General features: G+C 40.2%; 1 protein-coding gene across 6 annotated transcripts; it reads right to left on the minus strand.

Annotated features, from left to right (window-relative positions):
* Nucleotides 1–1,264: 1,264 nt before the first annotated feature.
* dclk1b (doublecortin-like kinase 1b) lies at nucleotides 1,265–23,688 on the minus strand. 6 transcript variants are annotated; one of them, XM_041941471.1, is made up of 16 exons: nucleotides 23,328–23,688; nucleotides 22,751–23,097; nucleotides 11,909–12,008; nucleotides 11,026–11,136; nucleotides 9,060–9,154; nucleotides 8,048–8,135; nucleotides 7,780–7,949; nucleotides 7,139–7,258; nucleotides 6,738–6,884; nucleotides 5,809–5,942; nucleotides 5,545–5,622; nucleotides 5,273–5,369; nucleotides 5,053–5,133; nucleotides 4,813–4,926; nucleotides 3,892–3,965; nucleotides 3,088–3,271 (listed from the first exon to the last, which is right to left on the minus strand). In XM_041941471.1, exons 1-16 carry the CDS (start codon nucleotides 23,686–23,688, stop codon nucleotides 3,214–3,216), a joined length of 2,175 nt encoding a protein of 724 aa, XP_041797405.1. In that variant the 3' UTR covers nucleotides 3,088–3,213. The 6 variants fall into 6 exon arrangements, with proteins under 6 accessions (XP_041797403.1, XP_041797402.1, XP_041797401.1 ...); XM_041941470.1 differs by having other exon boundaries at nucleotides 8,054–8,135; nucleotides 11,020–11,136; XM_041941469.1 differs by lacking the exon at nucleotides 3,892–3,965 and having other exon boundaries at nucleotides 1,265–3,271.
* Between the last annotated feature and the right edge of the window lie 154 nt (nucleotides 23,689–23,842).

Genomic DNA, 23,842 nt, shown 5'->3' on the forward strand with positions numbered 1-23,842 from the left:
TGTTTGTTTCTTCGAAACACATATCCAGAGGATTAAATACCAGATTTGTTGGATGGTATGCAATTGAGGTGTTTGTGCTAAAGCTCTTAAGGTGTTTTGTAAAAGGAAGTGTCACTTTAAAGACATTCTACAATTGTTGGCACCGCCAACATTAAAAGTGTCTTGTGCATCTCAGTTATTTGGTTTGTCTATTTTCAATCTGTGAATTCATGAACATCAGTTCATGCTGTAACACCAGGCATTGGTGAGCAATATTATGACTGGTTTGTTGAAAAAGTCTAAGGAAGGTTTTGAGTTGTGTGACAAAAAATGAGCGAATGATGAACACGATCTTCCAAAAATGACTATGGTCTATTTTTGGTGATATTAAAGCTATTTAATTTTGCGTTTACTTGAGAAATGAGAAGGCTGTCGCTGTGAGCTGACAATGTGAAATGAACAAAAATATGCAAATAGATTTTGAGTTTGCATTCTGATTTTCTAGTGGTGCTACAAGATGCCACCCTACCCAAAGCTGACGTTTTGCATGCTAAGAGCTACTGAAGGCATTAGGTTTACTTTGTTTACCTGTGAAATCATTTTCATTGTTATGAGTTTAAATTGGTTTGACAAAAATTGCTTTCTCAATGATCTGTTTGAGTACGTTTTGATTTCATGTAATATGTTTTAAGATACATTATGATTTATACATTCTAGTTTTGCCAATTGTTTTTGCATATGTTTGAAGCGTATGTGATTATATCAAAATCGATAACTGTAAATTCAGCTGCTTTCATTATTTTTGTTCTTTTTAATAAAACTGCAAAAAATACACCTGCGCTAGAGGAGTATTTGTGAAGACCACCAACATTCATGCATGTATTAGTGTAATCCCATAATAAAGTACACACAACTGTAACTCAGTTAATGCATGCTATAAATGAGCTACTGAAGGTGGAATTTTATTGGCGATATTACAAGCTTGTGCTGTTTGCTTATACTGCCACCTGCTGTCATAATGCGCTGCTGCAGATTTAGTGGGTCCATTGTTTTGCAGTGACCTTCTGGCTCATGGTAAGTCGCTGATGCATTTATTAAATCCTTTTTATTTCCAGGTTTGGTTTCTTTGCAAAGTACATTGTTGGAGGTTTGCTTTTGAACCATAACAAGAGATTTTTTTTTCTCATGAACTGAAAAGAAATGTCTTACTAGTTTTTGTTCTCTTTTAGATTGTTTTATAACATCCTTACATTAATGGAATATGGATGAATATAATACAGCATTCGCATTCTCCATCTGCATCACACTGAAATTTTCTGTAGTCATTGAGTACCAGTTTGTCAAACTGCATATAAACATTACATATTTTTTAGATGATGGGAAACACACATGTTCATGAAAGCAAACACATTCCCAAAAAGTCACTATCACAACTTGCTTTCCTTGTGCTTTTTGGCTCACGCTCCTCTAATCAAAAACTTAAAAGCCCTTTTAGAACAGAATCAGTGGTGTGATGTTATATTTCTGTTAAAATATGTATGTACAAGTCTTAACTCAGCTGTGGTATGACTATAGTCTGCCTTAACTGAACTGCATTCACCAAGACAGCGCGTACAATGACAACAAATGGTTTCATATCTGACAGGCGTATATCAAACAGTAGAAGACCAGAACAACTGATTTAGGATGTATATTAGTGCACATGCAGGTTACAGTCTCTGATGAAGGGAAGAGGACATTTACACCATGAATATTTGGTCTCTGGTGAACCGGTGTATGAAGTGGTCTGAGGACATACAGTACATACAGTCTAGTGAGCCAAATTTCATCAGGTTTGATCTGATTATTACAAAAGTGCGAAAAAAGTGCTGACTGACTGAACAAATATTTAAAATTAACTGATTGTACTGGAAGCACTGTTGTGTTTACCAACATTTAAAATCTGTCTTATTTTAGTGTGTGAAACAAAATCCATGTTACACAAGAGCTACTTGCCCCAGAGAGAAAAGCGGTCAGTTGGCTGCCAATAACACCTGCAAATGATCCGTTCTCACTCATTCAAGCATTTTGGAGGACAAATTTAAAAATACTGTGCTCAATGGGCAGTACACCTAATTGCACTTAAATCCATATGTGCCAAGGCAAGGCTTTAAACATGCACTTACTACCAACTACACATCACTGACACTCATCTGTACCACCACTGAATTACAACCACTCCCACAGACATGTGACAAAACTACTGTTTCAGGAATCATCCTCAAGCACACAGGTGAGCTGGACACCTGTCAGTCAAACATTAGCGCCCTCAGTTCTCTTACAGAGGCAAGCTACAGGGTGGCAGGACAATATTTGTCCTACACAAAACAATCTGTTCAGTACAGATGATGCTTATGTTACAATATAGCAGCATGTCTTTTCAGTTTCTTTAGTCCTCTTAAACTGTGTGTCTAAGGTTTATGCTCCAGAATCTTAAGTACCACAGCAGAGTAATCTAATGTCATACAGTAAAAAAGAAAGGTGACTGTTACTGTTAATGTTGTACTGAATAAGTTATTGTTCAACAAGCATTTTTTGCCTAAATCAGCTTGATAAGTGATAGGTACTGAGCATGTCATATCACAAAATCACGCTCATTAATATTTAGAGGCAGTGCATTTACACTTCCCAATAAAAGCTAAGTGCTTCATGAAGCAGGTCGTCTTTCCTGCAGTACACACTGTAAACCAATAGAGGGCTCTAGAGTACTACAATGAACCAGCGTTTGCTGTGTGGAAATAAGGCTTTAACAGTTCGGTGGCTTTTTAGAAAGAAAAGGAAAAATATGTTAAAAATTGTTGCATGCTCTTAAGGTGTATTCTTCGATCCAGAGACTAACGTGTTCCTTACTCTGATCAATGCATTCAGTAATTGGAATAAAAGCATTATGACTGGGAAAAAATAAAATAGGTGCAGGTAAGTATGCAGTCTGTGAATGTCCAAGTCAGCAGACTGAACCTAATGTTGGGTCTTTCCATTTTGCACTCCACCCTCTCTCCAACTTTTCCATGGAGGGGTGGATGGTGCTGTGGCCTCAGGAAGGCTGTTAGAACGGAGAGGTCGGGGAACGAACAGTGTCAGCCGAACTTGGGGAATAGTCTTCAGACTCAGAAGTGAACTCAGCAGGGGAGAGGCCGAAGTTGGCACCGTGGGAGGCGCCGGCGCCGATACTGTGCGGGAGGTGGCGAGTGAGCTTCACATCCTGGTGGCGTCTTCGTCGGAAAACTTGCTTCTCTTTATCAAGTGCCGTGGTCTGAGAGAGGGTGACACAGCAGCTACAGTTAGCTTCTCCAAAACAACCACAGACATGGGGAGTGTCGTCCACTCAACCACCAGTGAGACACTTGGTAAATGTTAAATGAGCCAATGTTAGCATGCAGTTGTTTCTGAAAAGCTGCAATTGCCTCACTGCTGTTCTCTTTAGAGAGTATAACTTCTTGTGACTGACAAAGCTTAACTCCATCTTGTGACAAAGCATACTAGTGCAGTGCAAATCCAGGAAAAGCAACAAGATGTAATAAGGTCTGCCAGCATTAGGCGTGTGAAATCTTGTTGTCTGTGACAGCACTTCTTCAAAAATGCATTGAATTCACTAAGCAAAATCCAGGTGCTCAATGCGTCACATGAACCCTCGGATGCCGAATAAGTAAATAGCAAGAAAAACTGCACGACCAGGCGAGAGGAAACAGCCACAGCACTAGTGAGATGAAGTAACGTGATAAAGTGATGGCTCTGATGAGGTAAGGGCAAGGGCAAGGCATGAAAAGGGCTCCATTGAGGGTCAATGGCTCAAACCCTTTGGGGGATGGGAAATGGAGACTGCCAGCACTTTGCCATGGAAGCACTGCATATTAGCGCTATGCTGTGTCATACCTTATCCAGTACAATCCTGAATGCTGGTAGTGGTCCAAAGACCCTGACCTCTGGATGGTTAAGTCCTGGTCCAGCTGAGCAGAGAGAGACGAGCGCAACTCAGAGGATCACCTTGAACTCAAAGCATCACTGACCTGATTAGCATTAAAGCGCACCGCTCTAAACTTCTGTTTTAAGTGCTGTGATGAGAGGGGGAAAAAAATGGCAGAAAAATAACATTTCACTGTCAACTGACACTGAAACTGTCAGAGAAATATTTCCATTTGACAGCTGACAACTGAGTGCTTGGCTTACCTGCAAAGTAAATAAAGGCTAAATATGAAAAATGTAGAGGAATGCAGCCCATTCCCTCCCTCCATCAATTGCAAGTAGTTAAAAAAGAAGGCAGAGTCTGACTTTCAGAATAAGTTATTTATCTGACTTCCAATTGCACAAATGCAGCTCCTTAAAACTATTTAAGAAATTATCTACCAAAACCTAGTTACTGTAGTCCAGACCTTCTAACAACAGTGCTGACAGTCAGGATGAGAGGCCAGAGCACACACAGGGGGACCCGGCAGCGAGAAGCATATGGATGAACTGATGTGCATCATATAGAAAATAAAGCGGAGAAGTTGCTAATTTGCAAATTACAACAGAAAGATGGATAATGGATTCATTTGCTGTGTTTCAAAAGCAGACAATGCTAGCATCAACTTAAAACAAAGGAGTTTTAATGACATCCAAAGGATAAATATAAAGAAAGCTTTTGCACACTTAAGCAGAAGGTGCATATGAGGAACTTCAAAATTGCAGGTCTTTTCAATTTTGAATGACATCTAAAGCATCGCAGCTAAAGCATAAAGGCATAAAAGAATGTAATCTACTGATGCAGAGCTGCATGCAGTGTCAGTGTGAGGAGGGCTGCAGATGGGTGCTTACTGTAATGACTGACACTCCTGCTGTGGTGCTGTTGAGCTTGGGCCTGGTGTTGAAGTGCTTCTTGATCTTCCCAGCCACAGGCAGCTGGTGCTCGTTCTCTGACACGCCATCATCCTGGAAAACACAAATAACAAACCTTCAGCAACTCCACCTGCTTTTTCACTGCTGCATATTCCTCCAGTGCTTGTATGTGCACAGGTAATTCCAGTGAATGGACTGACTTCAAAATGGTGAACTTACATTGACCCAAGGGTGATCGAGCACCTGCACAGCTGTATATCTCTGATCCACCTCTACCTGCAGCATCCCAGTGATCAGAGCCTAAAGAAAGACTTGTTAGCCATTAGTAAATGTAAAAGTAAAAAAATGCAGCCTGAGACACCAGAACAACAGATCACTGACAGATTCTGGCACTTCACATGGAGGATACTGTAACAATGGCCGATGAGGAGACACAAACCTTGGCGCCGTCAGACACATTGTCCCAGTACGGTGCAGGGAAATCAAGCAGGGCCTTCAAAATCTGTTCAAAGAGAGCCTCCTGATCTTCACCACTGCTGTAGAAATAAAAACAGGTATTTTATAAACTCAAACTAAGCTCTACATAACAGTTTGTAATGTGGCAGCATGCCATAGACAGTTTGATTGAGTTGATTTAAACAAATTAAACAGATTGATATGGTTAAAACATCATGCTTATCAAGGTAAACCTCCTGAAAAAGGAGAACATACCCACGGAAAGGAGGAAAGCCACACAGTAGTATGTAAGTGATAACACCAGCTGCCCAAATGTCAACCTTGAGGCCATACCTGTCATTGAAGAGGAAAATACTAGATATCAGAGAGATTAAACACATCTGCAAGTAGCAAGTCTGTCTAGAATTACTGTGGCAGTTTTTGATTGGGTTTATGGTAATTTTTTCGACTTTATTTCACAGCAAATGCCCTATTACTCATGCCGCAGATGGCTCAGATGATGCAACTCCTCTGACTCACCCTGTCTCAGCAACAATCTCTGGTGCTACATAGGTGGGTGTGCCACACACAGTATACAGGGGCCCGTTGACAACGGTAGCCAAGCCAAAATCACCAAGCTTCAGAGATTTACTACCATCATGGTGTTCATAGACCTGTGTAACACACACAGTAAGGGAAGGTGAGAAATCACAAGCAAAAGGGTCACCAATTAATATTCAAGATTGAATTCCAAGATCCCATTAACGAGTAAATCACAGAGCAATGACTTTATAGAGCTGAGAAATAAAGACCTGGGGACCGGCTTTGCTTTATTTGTATTACAGTAACAACAGACAGTACAGGAAAAGAACAGCATTCAAATTCATTTATGACAAATATAGCAACTGCAAATACAGACGGTCACTCTATAGTATAAAATTTAAATTTTGGCTTAAATCATCACATGAATATTAAAAAATGACAAGACTGAAACAAAAAAACTCAAAGCTGCACTGAGTGGAGTGACTGAGTTCACTTGTATTTGAGGAAAGTGTCCTGTTTTATTTTCAGTCTCTTCTTTTTCTGTTGTGAATGAATGAACTGCAGCCATTTCATTCACAGGTCTTCAGTCTTCTGCTTCTAAAACTAAATTCCAGAGTTATAGAGTAATAGATCAAACTATTTTAGATGTAGGTCAGGCTCTACAGAGGGGAGGTGTATGAAATCAGAGTGCCAAAAGATCAGAGTGAAATAATGCTGCAGTAACTACCTTGTGGAGCTGTGTACAGTAATTTAGCTCTATTAATATTTATTTGGTTCAAAGTGCAAGCTTACAAACTTTGGAGGACAGTTATAAGGGGGATGGACAAGGGGATTAATGAGGAACATGAAACTATGAGGACTGAAGACGGGAAGCTTTTACAGTGTTGCTCCACTCATTGCCTGTATGTTTGTAGTGTCATACTTACCAGCAGGTTTTCTGGTTTTATGTCTCTGTGGACAATATTGAGACTGTGCAGGTACTTGATGGCGCTTGCCAGATTGAAGAGCATACAGCTGGCGTCTCGTTCTGTGTATTTGTTAGAGGAGGTGATTGCATCAAAAAGATCGCCCCCCTGGAGAAAAAGTATTTGGGATGTGAAAGAGTACTAAAAGGGCTGCACGGGATTTGACATGAACACTTTATCCGTTAACAGGGATCCATTTTTGTAGACTGATATGAAATTATGCCACAAAACACACCTCCAGTGAAGACAATGATTTGAACAGAACAAAATGTGTATTGATCAAAAATGTCATAAAAAGCCTTAAACTACAACTTCTACAGTATTTGAGCATGCAATTAAATTTTTGTTAATATGTGTAATACCTTAACCAGCTCCATTACAAGATAGAGCTCACAATGCGTGTCCATTTCCTCAATTAAAAGTACGATGTTGGGATGTTTCACACGCCGAAGGATTGACACTTCACTCTGGATCATGTGCTCCTGGGCAATAAAAGAAATTCATTCACAGGAAAATTTATAAACACTGTGTAGTGAAAAGAATTTAAACACACATATATCAGTGGAATGTGAGACTGGGGAGTCTCCGTTTCTTTTGCATATATGAAATTCAGTTTCAGGAATAAGTCTAAATCATTTTGATGCTCTTGAACACAGTTTACAGGAGCAGTTTGTACGATTTAGAGGAATCTAGTGGTGAGATTACAGACTGCAACCAACTGAACACCCTCGCCTCAACTCTTTCTTTGTCAATCTTGGGCTACAGTAGAAATATGATGGGATGGAAGACACCCTGCTCTTTCTGCAGATATAATAGCTTATTCTAAGGTAATGAAAACACAACCATTTTTAGTTTCAGGTGATTATATACTAATGACAACATAATGATGAATATTATGTTCTATTTCTGCCAGATTTTGCCAATAATTTCCCCCTAAATCTTACACATTGTGCCTTTAACTAGGTTCATTTTATGGTGTTATTAAAACAAGAAAAAGACTCACCTTTCCCCTGCATTTATCTTTGCTGATGATCTTAAGAGCATACTCTCTTCCAGTGGATCTCTCCACACACTCTCGGACCACAGCAAAGTTTCCATCCCCTAAAGTCCTCCCCACTTTGTACCTATCTGCTATGGAGGCAGGGATTGAGGAGTACTCATCCATCGACTCCGCTGTGGCGCAAAACAATAGAAGATCTTAAATGTAAAGGGAGAAATAGTAGGCTTACTTGCAAATAGTCTTTTTTTTCCACTGTTGTGTTGTGTCTTACCTTCACTGCCAGGCCCGTCTCCTTCATCCATGGAGCTGCAAACCTTCGTAGAGGCTAAAGACAGTGAGGAACCACTGTGTTGAGACCCCTGGAAAGAAGAGACAGCCATGGAGTGAGAAGGAGAGCCAGGCACAGCGATGCACTTGTCTTACACAAACTTCAGAGAAGGCAAAGCTTGTAAAAAAGTGATTACAGCCAGCTTACACAAAGCCTATTTGTTCCACTCTGCCAGCCCTCAGTATGTAGTTTGAGATTAGATAGAAATAAATCAAGCGTGGTGAAACATTATATTAACCTTACCACCAGCATAAAGACTGGCATGTGGTTCGAAAAGGGATTGAGAGAAAATAATATCCTCTGCCACAGCCACAATACCAACCCCAGCCAGCCTTATGATTAATTAATGATGGTATCACTGGCAACTGGCTTCAGACTGCACTGTGCTATATGCAGTCTCAGAACTTGCTTGTCCTCCCAGATCTACGATAATCACAGCAAAAATGTGCTGCTGCAGTGCTGATGACGTTTCATTCAAAAGATAGCCCGAAAGCTTCATAACACATGAACAAACACAGCCTGTGCTAACAGAGGGGACATGACGTTTGGCTGTTTTTTTGTTTTTTTTAATCTGAACTCAGAAGCATTCCGCATATTAGCTGATATTTACATCTGTACACCTGCGTACACAGACCTGTGCCATCTTTTTAATATATCTCAGTAATATAAACAACACTAGCAGCGTTCCAGTCACAATACTGAGCAACAAAAACAAACAATAAGGTTAATAATGCATCACTAGAGGAGGCTCACAAATATGTGCAAGGCAATATTCTGAAGAATGAAATCTATTCCCATCAGTAAACTACAATGTTTTGTTTAATTCAGTCACAAGAATACTTTTAAATATCATTCATAGATGAAGAGAAACATCTTCATAAACCCTCTCTGTTATAATGTACGCCATTGTATAAAATAAATCTTTTAGAGCTTTTTTTAAAGAATTTTTTATTACCTGACGTCTTCGGAGGCTAGCTGGACTGGTCGGAGAGGGGCTTGGAGACTTTCCAGATCGAGGTGTGGACAGCTGACTGCCTGCAGTGCCATTAGCTGTCGGTAGCAGACACATACAATCAGCATGGTGACGACATTGCAGGATAAACCAAAATGTACTTTTCATACATAGTGTATACAGGCATGTGAGAAAATTAGGACACCCCATTAAATAATCAGCTCTTTATTTAGAAATGGTACACATACCAATATCCAGTCATGTTTTTATGTATTTTTCAAAAAGAAAGTGATTTGATTGCAATTTAACAACAAAAATGAACATTGTTTGACAAATCCAAAAAAAGAAAAAAAATAAAGTATGTATTTCAATGGAGGAAAAAGTTAGGACACCCTACCCCCTAGTAGCTAGTGTTGCCCCCTTTGGCTGATATGACTTCAACGAGACGCTTTTTGTAGCCTTTTACCAGTCTCTGACATCGATCAGGAGAAAGTTTGGCCCACTCCTCAATGCAGAATTCTTTCAGCTGTGAGATGTTTGAGGGGTGTCTTGCATGTACAGCCCGTTTCAAGTCACCCCACAGCATTTCGATGGGATTAAGATCAGGGCTTTGACTTGGCCATTCCAGGACTCTCCACTTCTTCCTTTTTAGCCAGTCCTTGGTGGATTTGCTGGTATGCTTTGGGTCATTGTCTTGTTGCAGTATCCAGTTACGCTTCAGCTTTAATTTTTTGACAGATGGTTTCACATTTTCTTCAAGCACCCTCTGATACACAGTAGAATTCATGGTGGATTCTATGATGGTGAGTTGGCCAGGTCCTGCTGCAGCAAAGCATCCCCAAACCATGACACTGCCCCCTCCATGCTTTACAGTTGGTATGAGGTTCTTTTCTTGGAAGGCTGTATTTGGTTTACGCCAAACATGTCTTCTGTTCTGGTGTCCAAATAATTCAATTTTAGACTCATCTGTCCAAAGAACCTTATTCCAGAAGTCGTGGTCTTTGTCTATGTTCTCTCTGGCAAACTTCAGTCTGGCCTTGATGTTTTTTTTAGAGAGCAAAGGTTTCTTCCTTGCACACCTCCCATGCAAGTCACACTTGTGCAGTCTCTTTCTGATGGTAGAGTCGTGCACTTTCACATCGACAGTTGCCAGAACCTGCTGTAATTCCCTTGATGACACTTTAGGATTTTTCAGGACCTCTTTGAGCATCTTGCGTTCTGCTCTGGGGGTAAACTTGCTCGGACGGCCAGATCTTGGCATGGTGGCAGTTGTTTTAAATGTCCTCCACTTGTAAATAATTTTGCGAATGGTGGAATGGCTGATGTTAAATTCTTTTGAAATCTTTTTAAATCCTTTACCAGACTCGTAAGCGGCCACAATCTTCTTTCTGAGGGCATCAGGAAGCTCTTTAGACCTCACCATGGCGCTCACCTCAACATACCAACTGTCAGGGCCACACCAAACTAAATTTGAGGTTTAAATAGGGCAAGGCTCCATTCAAATGCTGGGTAACGATGTACTAATCATGTGCACCTGACGTGATGCACCTGTTTGGGATTTGCAACATTTTAAGAGGGATAATATAGGGGGGTGTCCTAATTTATTCCTCACCAGAAATTGCATTATTTTTTAATTAAATTTTACAGAAAGTTTTAAACAGGCTTTTCTTATTTTTTTATTGTTTAGTTATATTACTTGGATCCCTCAGTTTAATTAAAATTGACATTAAATACCCATATGTCCAAATATATTTTAAAATACACAGGATTTCATGAGGTGTCCTAATTTTTTCACATGCCTGTACATATAATCCTATAAGAACACTGTGTGAAGCTTTAGAACAATAGCAATGCTATTGTTTCTTTGTGTCAAGACATGACACACACACACACACACACACACACACACACACACACACACACACACACACACACACACACACACACACACACACACACACACCTGAACCAGTGGATGAAGGAGATTTGCTCCTACGGGACATCCCACCACCTCTTGGGGAAGAACGACCCTGCAAAGAGGGGAGCCTGCCATATGATGCAGACTTTGCCACCCTGCATTCTACAGAGAAAGACAGAAGACACATAAAAACATTTGCTGCTGCAACAACAGTTTCACTAAAAATACTTATTCTACGTTTTCCATTTTCTTTTGGGTACAACAGCCTAAAACCACAGAGCAACAAACTATGAGTGACGACATCCTCTCTATTCTGACCTGCACATTCATCACACACACACACTTCACAGCTATGAAACTAGGTCAAGTGAATGAATGGAGGTAATGTCCTTCATATCATCTGTATTCAATGTGAAGCAAATATGTATTTCAGTCCTCATCACACTAATTGTAAGCATAAGTACTGTGTTCAAGCTGTAACACCAGTCCACTAAGGCCTTCATCAAGAAGTGAGCTTTATAAATGGAACATTTGCCAAACTAATCTCCAGTATGTGCTGTCAAACGGCCCCGCTCTCTTTGATAAAGTCTGGCCCTTATATTTTAAACACAAAGATTTATAGTGGCAAAAGGTGACAAGGTATGCAAGGTTGCAGCAATATCTCAAACTGAATGTGACTACTGTTCCTAACAGTATGTGCATTAGCAGGCACAGAAGCAGAAAGAGCAGATATAAACCTGCAAGAAGTAGTAGAATTATACTTCCACGTTTGGCATCTTTAGTATTTAGCTGAGCCACAAAAGAGGATGGTTTCATAAAAAGCGTAAGAGTCAATGGCATGTGTAGCCACAAACAACACGAAACCCAGTAAGTGTCAGGCATACACTCACACCACTGAGTGAGTCGAGCCTCATATTAATTAAAGAACACTTACCACTTTCATCCAAGTTGAAGTCATCCTGGTAACGGAACTTCTCAGGGCCACAGGCAAAGAATATATCATCTTCCCCGAAAAAATCCTGAAGGCAGGAGACCTTTAAAAGACAGAGATGTTTCTGTCAGTTACGGTATAAAATAAATAAATAAAATAAGCAATCTAGAAGGCTACAAAAGTGTGAGTATTATTTTTCCATCACTGCACTGACACTATATGTTGCTGCACTCCCTAGTCAGTTTTGGGCCACTTCCAAACTTTAATGGAGCATCTTGGAAGAGATTGAGTAACATTTCAGTGTGTGAAGGCAGTGAGCAAGACCCCAGAAATACCTCAGAGTCATATAGTTTGCAGATGGCCTACTACCACAGCAACGATGACATCCATAAAAAATACATTGCATGAAATGTTCCATTACATGAAAGACTCATATGTGCAGTGATCATTACACTGGCGATCAATTCAAAAAGAGAGACAATTGAAAATATACATTACATTGATTTGATTAAATTTCTTACTACAGTTATTATAGGCCATTATATTGTGTTTCTACCTATGATCATGCCCAAGAGTTTAAACTAAGATTTTGTTAATTATTTCAAACTGGACAATGCAACAATTTTACCATATTAAAATGATGACATGTCATATTTGTACATTCAAAAGGATACAGTACAGTTTATCGTATAATAGACAGCGGATATAGCAAATGCTAGATATTCCACAGCTCTAATTCCAGGAAAGTTGGGACTGTATGTGTCAAAACACAAATAAAATAGAATCTGCTAATCCTTTTTTGACAGACTGTATATTCAAATGAAAACATTACAAATACAATATATTTAAAGTTTTACCTTGTGAACTTCATAGATTTTTGTTACTGCATGCTTATTCTGAATTAACTTTTTTCAACTAGGCTGGGACAGGGGTAGCATGACAAGAAAGTTGTGAAATGTTCCAAAAACACCTGTTTAGAACATTCCACAGGTTGATTGGTAACAGGTGATAGTATCATGATTGGGTATGAAAGGAGCATCCTGGAAAGGCTCAGTCGTTCACAAGCAAGGCTGAAGCGAGGTTCAATGCAAACACAGTTAACTTGCAAATGTTGTTGCATTCTGCTATTTACATTTTACAGTGTCTCAATTTTTTTTGGAATCTGACTTGTACATAAAAAGGTCACTTAAGTTCACACACAAACAACATTGCCTTGCAAATATTTGTTAATTTATCAAAACCTTTTTTAACCTTGCCCTACCCTGATTCATTATATTTGAGGAAATAATCCACATCTACTTTATTGATCAAAATCAACATTAAGGTCATCTCAGTATAACCATGAAAGAAACACCAGTGGATTAATGTTGTACAAAAGCAGTTGAGCAGACACGCTGAAATTGCATATTCAAAATGGCCAAAGTACAAAGGGAAAATGAATGCAACAGTGTGTACAGCATATGAATAATGCAATTAGCATTTTTTTCTACTGGTGTATCAGCCTGGTTGCATATGAAAATGTCTCTAGGGTAACTACAAAGAGAAGAAAAGCTTCTTTTAAACCTGTTGGATATCATTCAGTGCAGTCTGTGACAATGGCATTTGCCGGTAATTAAATTGTTTCAATCCCTTGCAAGTTTACTGCCCTCCATTGTCTTGAATATTCAATATAAAATAATGCTAAATCTTGTTTTAACCATTCAGGGAGCCACACACATTAAATCACAGTTCGCATATTGTTCCTGAAATGAAGCATTTACGCAACTTACTGGATCTTTTAGTCCAAATCTGATATGTGATGGCCTAAATTACTTGAAATATTACAAACTGAATGCACAAAATAGGCCTGAGATGTGAAATTATAATAAATTGCTATTGATATGGTAGGATGTTAAAGGTTACCTTTATCCTGAGGATGGCTTTGATGCTTTAGAACTTATGATAAAATAAGATGGTCATCACATACACTTTTATCTCAATAACAGAGATAAACAAAAGTAATCATCTTTTTCACTTTTCTACAAGGAGAAAATAGATGATGAACTAGTTGCTGCATTTGCTGCTCTCATTAATACTGAAGCCCATCACAGTGGATGCACTGTCATAAATAAATGAAGATGTTGATGCAGTCCTGACCTTCTTCTCAAAAGGGTTATTGATGTGCTTAATGATAATGGATGGAAAGAGAAAAAAGAAATCAAATAATCTATAAATACAATTTTTAAAAAGCAAATCGAAATAATTTTGAAGTGGAATTGATTCTGTAAAATATTAAAGAATGTGAATTAGATAGAAGAGGTATTTTTGAGTATCATAATAATCACAAAGATGAACACCAGTCACAAAGGAAAATAAAACACATTTCCGCATGCACACACACATTATGTGAAATATTATTATGAAGTGACTCACAAAAGGAAGAAGTAGTATGTATGTAATGTGTATAGCATGTAATCTGGAGGTATAGGTGACAGGACAAGTGACAGCGTGAGAAGATGGGTGACGTTTGGAGCCACTCTACAAAGACACATGACAAATCATCATAACACCTACAGTACTACCAAGCAAATGATTTCTGAGTAGGTGAGCAGAAACTGAGACTTATTTTGACAAGTTTTGTTCACGTTCTGTGGACGTTAACGGAACCGGAAGTGGTTGGCTGCTAACTCACACCTTGAAATATATGACACCTCTGACTGTGATGCCAACTCATGGCAGCAATATCCCTGAATAAGTTCATATTATCCTTATTATACCGTTCACTCTGATACTCCCTTCAGAGAGCTCCTAGTACTCCGAACTTCGGAATGATTAAGGAAAGTTTAGGAGTGCTCTACTCGCACACAAAAAGCTAGCCAACATTACGGCCAATATCCACATACAAAACACAAGAGCTCACTTCTCACACCCACACCAAAATATAAATCAACATCTTAATTACCACATTAGCTGAACAGATTAACTGACTGAGTGCTTTAATTGAGATATTTTAAGAAGTAGGCCACTGCGCTCACCTTACGAAGGAGCGAAAGCAAAGTAAAGAAAAGATGGCAACCGAACAAATTTCAGAACTACGGTGTCCTGTAAGGGCGTAAACAGCAATAAATTCTCAGGGGAATACACAACGTAACAGCGACACCTACTGGAGTATTCAGGCTACTGCTTTACATCACTATGCTGGTAATAGAACGTGGTCTATTTAATAGGCCTATTAACTGGGGATAAATAGCTCAGCTTTCATCAATTTCCGTCATTGTTGTCCATCTTATGTAGCTGTGTTAATTGACATAACTCTACCATAAAAATAACTCCCCCATCATTCACACCAACAACAATGTGGAAGTCCACTATGTCCTTTTGTGACAGTTTTGCCTCATTTTGCTCTCCAACTGTGTGACAAATGAGAAATTTCAGAATCAGAATCGGCTTTATTGGCCAAGTATGTGTGCACATACAAGGAGCTTGACTCCAGTATAACCACTGCATTGCACACAAAAAACAAAAGAATGAACAAGTAGTGCAAAAGTATAGTGGATGTTTTGGTGTCAGAGGTTTAGTGATACTGTATGACTGCTAACTGTTGATCAGGGTGATGGCTCACAGGAAGAAACTGTTTAGCTATCTGTAGCGCCTCCGACAGGGGAGAAGTTGGAAAAGGTTGTGTCCAGGACGTGAGGGGTCTGCAATGATGCTTCTGCCCGTTTCCTCAGTCTGAAAGTGTGTAAGTCCTGAATGGAGGGCAGGTTGGAAACAATGATTTTCTCAGCAGTCCTTAGAGTCTGCTACAATCTGCTCTTTACTTGTTTGGTGGCAGACCCAAACCAGATGATGATGAATGTGCATCGAACAGGCTGGATTATTCCTGTGTAGAACTGGATCAGCAGCCGTTGAGGCAGGTTGAACTTCCTGAGCTAACACAGGAAGTTAATCTCTGTTGCGCTTTTTTGATGAATGAGGCTATGTTTGAAGTTCAGGTCCTGGGAGATAGTGGATCCTAGAAACGTAAAGGTTTCCACAGTGGAAACAGTGTTGTTGAGAATGGTGATGGGGGCAGTGTTGAGGGGCTTCTCCTGAAGTCCACTATCATCTCCGCAGTTTTGAATGTGTTCAGCTCCAGGTTTCCTGACTGCGCCAGAGGACCAGCTGTTGGACCTCCCATCTGGATGTAGACTTGTTACCATCTCGGATGAGACTGATGATTGTTGTGTCGTCTGCAAACTCCAGTGGCTCCAGTGCTTATGGTCCGGGTGCTGGATGTGATTTTCCCCACCCTCACCTGCTGCATCTTTTCACAGACTTGGAAAATTGAAGTTTCTACCTGTAGGTTGGAAGACGATGGACTGAAGAGTGACCGGAGAGCACCAAGGCTACATAGGAATAGACTAATATTTGTCCTTGTAATGGGATGTTGTGTAGCAATGGTCTGCTGTTTAACTGTCCTTGTGGGACACCTAATGGGCTTTATTTTGGCACTTCATGGCTGAGATTTGCTCTGTTGAAGTCCCCAAGAACAATGAGCAGGGAGTCTGGATGTTTCTACTCCTTGTTAGTAATCTGGTCACCCAGGTGTTGTACAGCCTTACTAACGCAGGCCTGAGGTGGACCAGAATAAACGAGGAGAACTCCCACAGTGAATAAAAGGGTTTACAGTTCATGACTATGGTTCTCTAGGTGAGGGCTGCATGATTTCTTCAACCCTGTGACATCTGTCCACAAAGATCAGAAAAACTGGATGAAAAGTGGAGAGAAAGTCTGACGAGTAGATTTACCAATGTTTAACATTTCCTCCCAACTATATTGTATCGGAGGACAGCTCAAGATTCCACAAATAAACAAAAACAAAGCAAGTAGCAAGCACCAGCGAGCACATCAACGAAGTGGAACAACAAGGTTTAGAAAAACTGAAAACTGAGAAATGAAGACAGCCAAACTGCAAACATCTAACATGTACATACATTATTCATTGCCTCATCATTTAGACACATGGAGAGTACAGCAGGGGTCTAATAAGATGACTTAAGTGCTGAGATATAGAGCAAAGAAGGCCAGACGAGAAAGCCACCACAGTCTGTAAACCAGACTGCCCTCTAACCATACTGAATATTAAATTATCCTTAGTCATGATGTGCCAATATTCTGGTTTCCATTGTACAAATGTCTGAATATTTTGGAAGAGTGTGTTAAAATAGACAATAATTAAGAAAATACAACATATGGAGCTTTAATATTCCGACTATCCAAAATAATGAAATGCTAGATTATCCACCAAACAAAGGGACTGGTTTATCAGTAACCTACAGCAAAAGTACCTCCAAACAGCCAAAGGTCATTCAGCCATGACAATTTTAAATAAAAACTGCACAGAGAGTGGGGCTTAATATGGCCCTTTTCTCTGCAGGCGCCCCACTCTGACAACCCCTGCCCCCCAACCCTCCTCCAAAAGAGTGAGAGATCCCGGAGGGAGGAGAGCTGCACAGCTGTTGCCAAGGAGACCAGACAGAATCTCAGATGAGTTTGAGACGATGAGAGGGACACGGCTACTTTAAGTTCACGGTCAGATCCTATCTGGAGAACCGAACAGTATGGAGTGCGGGCAATAGAACAATCTCACCATCAGTCTAGGTAAAACAGAATAACACAGAACACCTTGACATCTGACATAAAATCTGGATTTAGACACCCATAACGTCAATCTGGCTCTTAAAACAGTCCAATAGAAACAAAAAAATGTTCAAATAAACAATATGTAAACCTGTCTAGACAGAAAGGATATTATGCACCAAAAGGTGATGCAATCAGTTTCAGATGGTAGACAATTACTACTAAGGGTTAAAAGCCTTTAACAGAGATCTAATCAATGACAACAGTGTTGAATTTATGGATGACAAAATATGAACTGCCTCATTTAAGAGCTTGATCCAAATGTGGCTCACTGACTTCATTATTCTTTATTTTTTATATGCAACTTTTAAATAGGGGTTACACATTGTTCATCTTAAACACTAGGAAATACCTCAAACTTACAACGGAACAGCATAACAAGGGCAATCATGAATCTGCTGCTTTGTATTGATTACTTATGCCTGCTGGCTCAGTGACACAGCAGCTCCATCAGACCTACCATCCCCCCCTAATACACATTCACACACAGACACAGGCAGAAACACTCCTTGCGGTTCTGGGAGCATCCTGTGCAAATATTGATTGCCAGGATTTAGTCTGTGATTTCCTCAAGCAAGGAGCAAGCATTCCTGAAAACACAATGGGAGGTATGAATGCTATTAAGATCATCAATCTGGGCCATGGTAAAGAACATAGATTACACAAAAGACACAAACTGGTACTAAAACAATCTCTACCAGTGGACAGGTGGAGCTCTCCAGGGTGCTGAATCTCCCCTTTGAAGTGGAAGATTGAACACAACAGCCAGCCAAATAGGTCTAAGTCATTTTGCATGTATCATTTTTACACTGTAATAATTAAATTTCAGCAATCAGAGGTCAATTATTTGCTGTAATGTACATGTTTTACATAATCTACAGTATGTTCCCATGCTTGGAAGAACATGGTCATCCAGTAGAAAGAGGGAAGACGGAAGACGGATCTAACACAACAGACAAGCATAATCAAAGATTCAAATTAGGTCTGCTGCAGAATTCTGTGACATAACTGCAGTTGCTGCAAAGAAGGATATGAGTAATAGCTGCCTTAGTAAGTGCAAGTCAGCTCTATGAGGACATGCATAAGGAAAAGCCCACAACCCCAGCACCACAGAAAGACACATACAAGCCCTTACGATAGCCCGCACATTTCCAGTATTCCAAATCACAATGGCCTTGTTTTCAAGTTTCTATATTAAGCCCTTTAGTTCTAACAATGTCCGACTTTTGGCAGCAGAAAAAGAAGCGTTTGAATTGAAGAGCATTTCAAAACATTTTTCAAAAAGGCTTGCTTGCTGGTATGACTAAATTTATCACAGCAATATGGGACAGGTCATGTCATGTGAGAAGACTTTGTAAAACTGCTGTGTGTTTATTTCCTATAAACATAGCTCACAGGACTCATTTGACATGCTGTAAGTTTCTGCAGTATTCCAATTTAAGTAAGAGAGCAACTTCAACTGTAGCTCAAGCATCAGAACAAAAAGAGGATAACAGAGAACACTTCTTCTCTGTGCCAAATGCAGTGGGACAATGAGCAAGTCGCTGTTCTGTGTTTAACAGCCAAGTCACAGCGGTAGGTGTGAGGAAAGCCAGACAGCCTCCCTACCTCCCTCATCCTTCCTTCTCCCCTTTAGTCACAGTGAGAGGTTTAAAAATGGCAGGGTTTAAGAATGATTTATTCCACTAACACAACAACATAACTCTTAATTATTAGTAATAATATTTTTTCTTACATTAAATAGCATTTATTTCAGTAAGAGAAGCACTATTCACTATCTTACATTTGTACCAAAAGGTATTTAGTCTGTCTATCATTAATGAATATTTTGTCAGGTCTCCAAAACCAAAATCTTGATGCCTACTTTTAGAAGAACATAAAGTGATCAGTTTAAATCACATTGTGAAATACAGTAGAGTTTCTAAAAAGGCATATAGTCACTATGCATCATGCAGACATGACATCTGTGGTATGAGCAGAGAACAATAGTGATTAATTGTGGGCACACACAGGCCAAACCAGGAAATGGCAGAGTCAAGGTCAACATGAGGAAATGAATTGGAAAACATCAGTTAGAGTTTGCTCTCTGGCATGTAGAGCCCCATGAATCTCATAACCACTTTCACTCTGTATCTAATCTCTAAAGCATGAATGGGCTGTTTATCAAATCTCCTGATGCATAATTTTACCATGGAGAATTAAACCTCCGCTTTCGTGCATTGATGTTAAGCCAGGATCTGTCCTCGGGTAGCTGTGTTGACATCTATTTCAACAAGAACTGTTGACTAACATCCAGAGAAGTTAGTGGTATGCATAATACAATTACGGTGCAGAGCCATATCCATTACAGTGGGGATTGGAACGCCATGGGGTTATTCTCCTTAGACATACTCAGCCATGCAAATATTCTCTGCTCCATCACACACACACACACAACAGCAGACTCACACCAGGCCATGTTTTCTTGCCTCAAAGGGCCTTGTCTGTTCTTCAATCACTTCCTCTCTGCCTTTTGTGTATAACGCTCTCAGTGAGGATAATGTTTTATCAGTAATCAGTCATTCCAGGTTTATAATGCGCAGCCCAAGATCATTAACTTTGTTGTGTCCATGTGGCCAAGTTAAGCCTCACTCTCATGGCAGAACACCATTACAGAGTGAATCAGCAGTATGGAGGGATTACGGGCATCAAGCAGAGCAGCCTGCTAAGCAGATCCACTAATAGAAGCATGAATCATATAAGTTCAAATGTGAGTAAAAAAGAAATCACAGAAATCGTCTGTCCATTACTTACGCAGCAAAGGAATCAAAAGGGATAATAAGGGATGGAAATCTGAACATGTTCTTAAAACAAACTTGCTAGAATGAATTGTTTCCACAGACTGCCATTGTCTCAGGACCAAAACCACAAGCAGGTCAATTACCAAAGGTTAAACACCCATGAAAACAGGCCCTTTGATGCCGACGGGGGCTTATTTGGCCATCTGGAGCCACAACATGGCAAAAAACTACAGAAAGCACAGAAACTAGAGCACAGAGCTGCACAGCCGAGCACACAACACATGGGTTTATTATTAGGAAGGCATAAATAACACTAAAATCATGACGAAACAATGGTATCTGGCAATTACTGTTTGACAGACAAATGCAGAACCATAGAAAGAAATTTCAATTTCATGTCTGTTTATGCTTTGTGAAACAATCTGTATTCCTAAAATAATTTAGAGCATTTGTGAAGGCAGATTTGTTTGTTGGTATGAAAACCCCCAACTGTTCCCTCTACACACCATTACAGAATGGGTCCTATCCTGGGATTATGCTTCAGCCATGTGCTCCATCTCGCCGCCATGTGTATAATAAGACTGACAGACCGAGCGCTGCATCTACAGTATGAGCCCTCTCACACTACACCTACAGTCCTGACATCACTACTGCACCGCTCTGCCGCAGAGGCTGTTCCTTAGCAACCAGCTCAGGAAACCATGTCACCATAGAAACCATCAGAGGAAAAAAAAAAAAAAACTCATTATATTTTGTGATAAGGTTACTAAGATAGAGTGAAGGTGATGGAGTTTATGAATACATTTAGTTTCAATTCCATGTGCACTTGTCCTTCGACCTCACCTCACAAAGCCAATCCAACATCCCCTGTAATTGTGATAATATTCAGAAGAATGTTAATTAATGCAAAGTATAAGGGTACCATGTGGTGTGAAATAAGGCACTTAAAACAAGACTCATCAATGTCACCAAAGTATGATCACGTAAAGACTGAATACTGTCCAGAAAGTCCAGGGAGAAAGAAGAATGCAAGCAGCTTGTTATTTAGGTGCCAAGACACTGATCAAATTGTCTGTCTGGTACTAACTTACTATGTGAATATCATTCAATAATGCGCTGCTGTTTGGTAGGAAAAGGACAAGGAGTCCTAGAAACCTACTTCTTGTAATACATTTAGCAAATATTCCCTGTTGACTTTGAACCTACTGGGCTCTCGCTTTGGGTAAGGAAGCATTTCTCAGAGACGTGAACGGAGAACAGAACAGACCACCTCTAATGGCAGAGGCAAAGTTCCATTTTTTTCTAAAACCTCAAATTTCCCTCACTGTGCCAGATTAACTCAATGTGTGTTGACGGCAAATGTGTACCGACTCTGCCTCATGTGCAGTGTGCTGAGATAAGCTGGGATACAGTACCAGAAATGGGAAGACAGAATGTGGAGAGAATATTTAAACCAAAATGGCAGAATACCTGTGTGCACATCCAAACGTATCAAGGTAATGCAGACAGTCAAGCTATGAACAGATGTGCAAAGGTCATGGCAGGTTCCGTTGACGTCTGTCCAACAACTGCATCATTCCCTCTTACTCTCTTGTAAGCAATAAACGTATCAGTGGTTGAGCAAAAGACATAAAATAATGGCACTCTCTCAGGTATAGAGCACTTAAGGTTGTCCTGGCTGCTTTGTTCTACGACTTCAAAATCAAACATTCAGCTGCAGTCATTAGTTTGATATAAGCATGCTGTAAATAAACAACCTACAATACGGGCTACATAACTGGGTTAGCATCTTACATGTATGGAAATTAGGCTACTTTTTCAAAAATGCAGATGAGCTAATGTTTTCTCCAAAAGAGCAACGAGCTTAACCAGCAGCAAGCACAAAACCAGAGTTACTCCATCGAACTGAACCAAATATTCAATGAGAAGTTAACAAAGCAACTTAAGCAACTCAGTGTGTTTTCCACTAACTGTGTTTTGAATGGAAAGGTTGTGTGAAGCATGCACCTGGAAAGACACATCCAGTGCTTCCTCTCTGAGTGAGGGGGGCACTGAAAGACGTGTGAAGACAGGTGATGGACAACTTAAGACTTAAGTAAATATGATTGCTTAATTAACAGGCATAAAGTGTGTCCCAATTTTTTTTTGTGAAGCTATAAAACCCAATATTAACTGTATACTAAATAGTATAAGACCACAACACAGTAGCATTACACACACAACTAATTTTCACCATTTTAAGTAACAGTAACAGTTTAAGTAAACCTGTTTTCCACACGCAAGAACTGATCTTTGCTGTTGTATTGGGAGCTTTTTGGTTTGTTCTCCAGTATACCTTAGGAACATGCTTTTGTTAATATTAACTGAGGTTCACAGAATCACCACTTGAGATGTTAACACCTACCATCTTGCCGTCAACAGTGTATAGCCTTTTGACGACCCCAGAGTCCAGCTTAATGGCGTCTGTGATGTCGGTCATGACTTGCTCAAAGGAGTGTGCAGTCTTCTTGTTGAGCAAGATCCGGACGGCCTTGCGAGGCTTTACTCCACTGCGGACAATGGTTACCAGTTTGGGCTTAATAAAGTCCTTGCTCTCTCTGGTTTCGGGGTATCCACCCTTGGCGCTACCAAGGGAAGAAGGCTCACGGATGGACACGGCAGTCCTAGCACCAACTGCCCAGTTGGGATTTACATTCTTTGTGTAGTCCACCCTCTTGTAGGGCTCTATGGATGCACACACATAGCTCTCACCTGCAGAAAGTCAAGACACATTCAGAGATTTGTATTTACCCACAAAAAAAGTGAAGACACACAAAAGGCAACACCAACTACTTCTGCTCTGGACTGCAGAAGTCATGCATTTTGTTTTGATTTGCATCATTTGTTACTCTTGATGGATTCTGTAACTTTCATGATCTGACATTACTTGATATGAACTAAATCTGTGGGAAAACTTACAACAATTCAGGAGCATGACTCACCTTCCACCAGCTGCTCCATGCTGGTGATCTTTGTTGTCCCATCAATGGTATATATGGTCCGCACCCCCTGTGGCAAGTTGACATTATCTGACAGCGATCTTGTGAGGTCAGCCAGGAGTGCTTCTATGGACCTAAATCTCTCCTGAGAAATGGCATACACAATCCCTTTGAAGTAGCGGTCCCCATTGCGGTAGAAACGAATCTTCTTGGCCTTCTTTTCTGAGCTCAGTGCTTGCAGCGTCCTGGTTCTGTACAGGCTGCAGTGAGCACTATGAGTGGGACTGGGGAGCCCGTTCCCTCTTGAGCCCCTTCGGGTGTATCTCTGAGCCTTGTCCCGCTCATCAAAGTGCTCCAGCTCCATGACAGCGCAGTGCTATTAGACCCTAAATAATACAAGGAGAATGCTTGCTATTTGAATAAGCTCTTTAACTTGACCTTCCATAATACATGAGAGAAATTAAACTCTCTGTCAGTCTAGCTGCTTACACCCCTGATACAAGCACTGATGCTGCTGC

The sequence above is a fragment of the Chelmon rostratus genome, chromosome 7 (genome assembly GCF_017976325.1).
Source record: "Chelmon rostratus isolate fCheRos1 chromosome 7, fCheRos1.pri, whole genome shotgun sequence".
Lineage (NCBI taxonomy): Eukaryota > Metazoa > Chordata > Actinopteri > Chaetodontiformes > Chaetodontidae > Chelmon > Chelmon rostratus.